Source organism: Curcuma longa, chromosome 2 (assembly GCF_044706935.1).
Source record: "Curcuma longa cultivar G26 ecotype Majalengka, Jawa Barat chromosome 2, ITB_CL_G26_1.1, whole genome shotgun sequence".
NCBI classification, from domain to species: domain Eukaryota; kingdom Viridiplantae; phylum Streptophyta; class Magnoliopsida; order Zingiberales; family Zingiberaceae; genus Curcuma; species Curcuma longa.
The window spans coordinates 3,450,636-3,458,468 of record NC_133862.1 but is presented as its reverse complement, the minus strand read 5'-3'; the positions used below and the strand labels follow the sequence as shown (position 1 = coordinate 3,458,468).

General features: G+C 39.6%; 1 protein-coding gene across 1 annotated transcript; it reads right to left on the bottom strand.

Moving 5' to 3' along the window:
- On the bottom strand, positions 1-7,525 carry LOC141822061 (disease resistance protein RPM1-like). The gene is made up of 2 exons (XM_074709480.1): positions 4,411-7,525; positions 1-90 (listed from the first exon to the last, which is right to left on the bottom strand). Exon 1 carries the CDS (start codon positions 7,523-7,525, stop codon positions 4,895-4,897), a length of 2,631 nt encoding a protein of 876 aa, XP_074565581.1. The 3' UTR covers positions 1-90; positions 4,411-4,894.
- Between the last annotated feature and the right edge of the window lie 308 nt (positions 7,526-7,833).

The following is a 7,833-nucleotide window of genomic DNA, read 5'->3' as shown; positions in this document are numbered from 1 at the left end:
TTCCTCTTCTAGATAGTCAAGATTGGGTTGAGAATTCTCGAAGTCGATGTTTGTGTCATTCTCAGATCTGCCATCATCATATATTGGTACCTATTAACAAAGCACCGAAGAGAGTGATGAGAAATTGACAGCAATTATTGGTTAGTTTATCGAAATTTTAGCCCATCTATTAGTTCAAGCTACAATTCATACATTGGTCATTATAAATTGAATCTAGTACTATTGTGAATATCTCTTCTCTTATGCTCGTATAAAGGACAACATATTATAGGCAGGAATTCAAAAAGACACCCTTAATTATTCATATCATCAAAAGGGTGCGTTGTTTTAAAAATTATCAAAACAATACCTCACCCATAATTTGATACCGAAAATATTCTTTTGTGCTCATCCTTAGAGCAACTTTAGTCAAAGCTGCTCCAAGGTGGTGCAACTTTATTTAAAGTTGCTCTAAAGTGGTGCATCCTTGGGCAAAGTTGCTACTCCAAGGTGGTGAAGCTTGGTCAAAGTTGCCGCTCCAAGGTGGAACACAAAGGCGTATTTCGGGTATCAAATTATGGATGAGATGTTGTTCTGATAATTTTTGAAAGAGGAGCACCCTTTAGATGATATGCATAATTAGGGGTGCCCTTTTTATTTTGTGCCAATGTTATATACCTAATGATCTAAATCACTAAACAAAACTATCTCATCATTAGTCACCATGTGCATCCTAATTGATGAAGCCATGTTTACATTTGATTTCTTGTTATGTCTACTCTCGTGTCATAATTATCTAACTAAAGAAACTTACCTTAGAACATACTTTTTGATTGAATTATATAAAACTACAGAAATCCAATATGGCAATGCTCTAAAGAAAAGAATATACATGTGTAAGTTTCGCACTGAGAAGTGTTATGCATGTGTTGTCTCACTGAACAAGACAAGAGATCTAAGAATAACATCACCAAAGAATGAATTCAGTTGAGGAGCGGGCGCCTAGTAAAAACAGTCATCACTATTTTAGAAAGAATGTCAATCTTAAACTTCATAATTTTATCTGTGAAACATCATTGGTGGTAAATCTAACTAAAAACTTGCATTATTGTTGTTTGTAACTGAATTATCTGTGAAACATCTTTGGTGGTAAATCTATCTTAGGACCCTGCGTTGTTGTTGTATGTGACTGAATCTTGCCATAACTTATTGCAGTGTTTCATTGGAAAGAAAGTTATAGCCTTGGGCAAGATTATGGGAGAGCCTGTTAAACACCCAATAAAATAAACTTCAAACAAAAATTATGTCTTGGGCAAGATTATGGGAGAGCCTGGTGAACACCCAAAAAATAAACTTCAATAAGTGGTACAGGAGATTTTGAACTCTTAATTTTGTCCAAAAGTGAAAGGCAGATCTAGAAATAGATTGGCATTGTTGGACAATCTTTGCTAGAGATATTATAAGAATGTACTGAATTGAAAATTACAGTAATTCAATTCCGATTTATGTGTCAAGATGACCTGAACTGATAATCTCAGACTGCCAAACAGGAAGGATGAGTTGCTGAGTTGTCTGGAAGACTGAGTTGCTTTGTATGGCCGAGTCCGAGTCCTCGAGTCTAAGTCCCCGAGTCTGAATCCCAAGTCCGAGTTCGAGTCCGAGTCCGAGTCCCCGAATGCTCCGAAATAAAGAGTCCAAGTCTGCGTTCAATGCAATTTTCTTAAAACAAATTCACCCCACCTCCGACGATGCTTCGAGATTGTCATGGGCAATCTGTTTCTTAAGATACAACAACAAACCATGAATCTCCACCAAGCACTGGTGGTTGTGACAAACTGAGATACTACTCGAAGGCTATCACGGGTGGATCTGCTGAGCGAATGCACGATAGAGAGATAGACAATGAGGGAATAAAAAATGGATGAAGATTATTTTTGCTTACACACTTTCTCAAGATCATTACCTTCTCTTTTATAGGAGTTTCAACCTTAGACAACGTTAAATGATAAATTAATGGTCATTTACTGTCTTTACTCACCCAGATCAAAACGCTAGTCATAGTCGATCGTTTCGTCTAGGAGATTACGAATACACCATTAACAATCAATTAATACATCCATTATGCAATTGAGCATAGCAAAAATATATTCATATGGCAAAATGTTGATTCATTCTCTTGGACAAATTTTGCCTCGATCAGTCCATCATTCAACGCACACAAGTTGTGCTCGCACACGAGTCAACTTCGTTCAGTACAATCCGAATCCTGAATTTGCACCCCCTCTGCGCACCCACACATGAAAGAGAGCTTCTCTCCATGTATTTGTTCACAACACACATGCATGTGATTTAATATAAACTAACAATAAGGTCATGAGACTCCCAATGTAGGATTAAAAACACATATACAATGGAGTCTCTTTCATCCACTTCTTATAGTTTCCATTCAAATTTCTAACAATCCCCCACATGAATGAAAATAGAGTATGTGATAACATTCAACAGTTAAGTCCAGTATAGGACAGGTAGATTTTACCTTCTCTTGTAACGACATGTTTGTTTACTGATTGATAGTAGACATGATGTCCTTGAGTTGTTCTGTCTGTTTGTGTAAACAGTGACATATCTTACTCAGGATTCTTCCTGATACAACTCACTTCTCATGGGTGTGTTCGTTCTTGGTCATGCACATATATCTGGTTATGTGAGAATTTCTAAGAATTGTGTCTCCAATTCTCTTCAAAACAACCCCACTTCTTTCTCACATAAGTGATCTCTTAAGAGTATTCCAAATTACTTCACTGGATCATTAAAAGTTATATGCTTAATCTCTCGAAGGATTTTTCCACCGGAGCTGTTTACTTCGTTTGAGCTCAACCAGCTCAACCTCAACTAATTCATCGTCTTCTTCTTCCTCTTGTGTTTCATATGTCCGTTTTGAAGAGCTAGCATCCTCTCGAGTCTTATATGGAAACACATGTTCAAAGAACGAGGTATTTCTCAATTCAATAATCGAGTTCTTATGTATCTCTGGTATTTGAGATTCATACACAAGGAATCTATAGACACTGCTGTTATGTGCATATCCAATAAATATGCAATCAATAATTTTTGATAGTATTTTGATCCTTTTCAAATCAGACATCAAAACTTTGGTCAAACACTCTCACACTCACAAGTATTTATAGGATGGTTGTCTTCCTTTTCACAACTCATAAGAGCTCTTATCTATTTTCTTTCGGGGCACCTTATTCAAAAGGTAATTAGCTGTTAACACAACTTCCCCCCACATGTGCTCTAGTAATCTAGAGCTTGATAGAAGAGTATTCGTCATCTATTTCAAAGTACGATTCTTTCATTTAACAACATTATTTTGTTGAGGAATATAGGGAGTTGTTGTTTCTTGTTTGATACCGTGTTCAACACACAACTCAGTGAACGATGATACATATTCACCGTTTCGATCACTTTGAACCACCTTAATCTTTTTATTAAGTTGGTTTTCAACCTCATTCTTATAGAGAACAAATTTCAACTTCATTCTTACTTTTGAGAAGATAACACAAATTAATATTTTGTATTATCACTAACAAAAGTGATGAAGTACTTATTCCCATCATGTATCGGTGTACTCTTAAGGTCGCACATGTCGATGTGGGTTAGGTCGAGTGGCTCATTACTCCTTTCAACATATTGAAAAGATGACCTTGCCATTTTCACTTCAACATAAGTCTCATACTTGTGTTTCAGGTTAAAGTAGAATGTAGATATGATTTGCATGACAATTAATCTATGCAACACACTGTAGTTAACATGTCTTAGTCTACCATGCCACAAACACAAAGACTCAAACATATAAGTGTAAGAACTTTCAAATTTATTAATAGGCCTAATAGTTATTATATTGAGCTTGAACAACCCATCAGTTACATAACCCTTCCTACAAATATTCTATTTTTAGATAGAATAATTCTATTTGACTCAAACATAATGCGGAAGTTATGCGTGTTCAATAGTGATCCGGATACTAGATTCTTCCGAACATTTTGAACATACAACACATTGTTCAGAGTGTGAGTTCCTTGCTCAAAGTCATCTTCAGCACCACTTGGCCCATAATGTCTAAAGTTGTTGAGTTCCCAATGAACAATTTATCTCCATCGACTTCTTCAAAGTTATGGAGCAGCTCCTTGTTGCAGCACACATGTCTGGTGGCACCAGTATTGATCCACCATTACCACAAATTTAAACCCACCAGGTTCAACTAGGAGACAACGACGTAGAGGTCATCCATTTCTACACTTACAATTTTGTACATGCAAGATAAAATTGCAATTTAACGATACGGTAGAACAGGCATATGAAATAATCGCTCTGATACCAATGTAGAACTGTGATATGCATGAACAATAAAAAATTATAAACACTTACAATGATTCCTTGTTGATTTTGTTCATCGTATTTATCATTGGAAGGATGATTACCAACGAACAACCCTTCACGGTTCCACAAATCAAATTCCTCATCTTGAACTTGGATGTTCTCCTTCGGAAATAATACACTCTTCACTTGACATGAATAGAGTTCTCACCCTTCTCATCCAACAGTCTTTCTCTGGAACTTGGACAGACTCTTAAATAGAAGGAGAGTAGTGGGGAAAGTGTGGCAACGTGGGCAGTTTTGATAACTGCCCAAATCTCCCACTACCAACAAGGGAGATACATAACTATATATGCTTGATACTGAGATACTCGGGCATTGATTCATCCACTTCATAATTGCCCAATCTCACAAAGATGACCTTCAAGTCAAGCCAGTAACAAATTGGGAAGGTAAAGAGGGTGAATGATCATCTTCCCACTGTCGTCATTCTTATGGAACTATAATCAGGTACATAAAGGCTATAAAATATATTCTAAGTGACCTGAATGGAAGGAATGTGCTTGATAGATGGGAAATCTACCCCTCCTGAGGGATTCAACCCGCTGATAAAATTTTGTGGCATGCTTACCAATCTCAACTGCAACAGTGTCACAAGGAACTTAAGCCCTGGAGGAACTCTCCTCAATTCTAAGCATGACATGATCCATATCTCCTGAATGCACTGCAGAGCTCCATCTTCTACCTGCCATTCTTCTAGATTTTCTAGATCAGTTAATATTAGTATCTTCAATTTTCGAAACCCATGGTTGCTGCATCTCATGACCTTCCCCTGGTAGGCCTCATACAGCTGAAGAAAAACCAGATTGGGGAGTTGCTGCAAGGCTTCAAACGGATCTGCAGATAGGTTTGTTAGACCCAATCTCAATTTGGTGAGGTTTCTGATACCACTGAACCAAGATGGCAATCTTTCTAGACGCCCAGCTATGTGCAATTTCTGAAGCGATATAGGATTCAGTTTCTCCAATTCTAGTGTAGTAGAAACATCAATAGAGCGCATGGACAAGGACAACAAACCAGGCAAGTTATTGATTGAGGAGCACAATTCAGAGACATTTTCTGTTTGAATATCTTCAATAGCCAATTTTCTCAAATGGGTCAGCTTTCCAACTCCACGAACAACGGCCTGGTCAGCTTGCACGCCAGTTATCACTTGAAGATTTTCTAACTGTGAAAACTGTGATGGTATAATGATGCTCTTCTCCCCTTGCTTCATCTCAAGATTCCTCAGGTTCTTCAAATTATTTATCTCAAATAACAGCTTCCTCAGCCTTGTCCTTCTAATGTCAAGTGTCTGCAAATTTAATAGGTTGTTCAGAGATAGAGGGAGCATCTTGAGTCTGGTTCCCTTTAGACTCAAGTACCTTAAGTGAATTAGATTGCCAACCTCATTAGGTAGTTTGAATAAACAAGCATCTTCAAGATCAAGTACTCTAAGAAACCTAAGTTTATCTACAATCCTATGATTGATGTGAAGAGGTTCTTCTATACCAAATACAAAGAGTGACCTAAGCTTTTTCTCACCGGTGTTATTCAAGGCATCATAGGAGCTCTTTTGCAATGAAATTCGATAAGCATTATTTAGATGTTTTACCCTGCGATCTTCATGGACAATTGAGAAACTCTGCATTTTGGCTATGGATATAGATAACTGATGGATAAGGTGATGAATTCGAAAGGTCTTAACTCGTCCAGTGCTACCCAATGCGGATATCTGAATTATGCTTCTGTTAATGAGCTCCATAAGGTATTTCTCAGCTACATCTTCCATCCTTTCACCTTCACCTTCTTTTACTAGGCCTTCTGCCATCAAAAGCCTGATCAACTTCTTGCTCCGAATGTTTGAGTCGTGAGGGAATATGGAAAAAAGAAGAAAGCAAGATTTTAGAGGGTAAGGCAAGTGCTTGTAGCTCAAAAAAAGAGGACCTTGCGCTTCAACTTCATTGCCGATGAGATTATTGTACATTTTAGTGAGCACATCGTTCCACTCCAGCTGTGATCGTCCCTTTCTCGACATCATTCCGCCGATTGTTACGATCGCTAAAGGAAGGCCATGACAGTTTTCAACAATCCCTTCTGCAACCTCCTTCAGATCATCAGGACATGGTTCTGACTCTAGAAAGACTTTTCTACAGAACAATTCCCATGACTGCTCAAACGACAGTGGCTGGAGCTCATGGCAGCAGCTCTTGACCTCCGTAATCGAGGAAGCCACCGCACTGTTGCGGGTCGTGATGATCACTCGGCTTCCATTTTCATTCCTGGGCAGAACAAAACGGATCGCCTCCCACACACTGGTTTCCCATACATCATCAAGAACAAGGAGAAATCTCTTCTCCTCCAAGGTTTCCAAGAGCAATTCTTGCAGCTGCCTTTCGTTCAGGGCGTCGATTTCCTCGGACGGCATCGTCATCAGTCCCTTTGCGATCTCCTTGAAGACGTTCCGCGTCTGGAATGATTTAGAGACGTATATCCAAGCCAAGTGATCGAAGCGCCTCTTCACAACGTTGTGATTGAACACTCTCTTGACAAGAGTGGTCTTCCCGGCGCCTCCCATGGCCGCCAAAGACATAACACTCAACTCTTGCCGATCGCTCATTGCCCAATCGATCACCACATTGAAATGCCTCTCAAACCCTACAAAATCCCCTTGATGGACCAAAGGGGAAGAAGCCAGCAGACCATGGATCCACCGATCGTCCGAATTGGGCTCGCCGTCTGTGGGTATTCCGTAGTCCGTCTTACTCCGGAAAAATTCATCGAGCCTCGATTTGAGCTCCAGAATCCTGGAACCGATCTGGTGCCGAGATCGCAAGTGGCAGAAGAAGCAGGCGACGGGATACGTACCGATGGCGTCGAAGGCGTCGATGATATCCTCAGAATCGTAGACGAGGTCCCGGATCTCGGCAATCCACCTCGACAATTGAGTGTCGTCGGTGGCGCGTCTCTCGGCGTCGGCCAGAAAGGAGTGCATCCTTCGGAGCTCGCGGTGGAGCCAGCCCACCTTCTCCTCGACCGTCAACAGAAGCTGTCCTTCGTTCGCGATTGGAGCAACAATCGCAGAAGCAACACCCTGCAGTATCGGAGCAAAGCTAGTTTCCGCCATTATCGATCACTCTTCCTCTCGATCATGGAAGGAGGTAACGATCTAACAAGTGTGCAGTGATCCGGATTTACGCGGTCAGGGAAGGCCAGCTGTGGGAAATTTTAAAAATGCCCCCACACATGTTTATGACTGTTTTAAAATTTGGACAATTTACTAAACCGTACCTAACTTTTTTAAAAATTCAAATTACTGGGAACTTTTTGAAGATTAAGATGAAAGATGGAGATTTTATAAAAACCGACGATTTCAAACCGTGATTAAGTCTAACCATATGCCATCTTTTAACTGCAGGGAAAACACACAGAAAT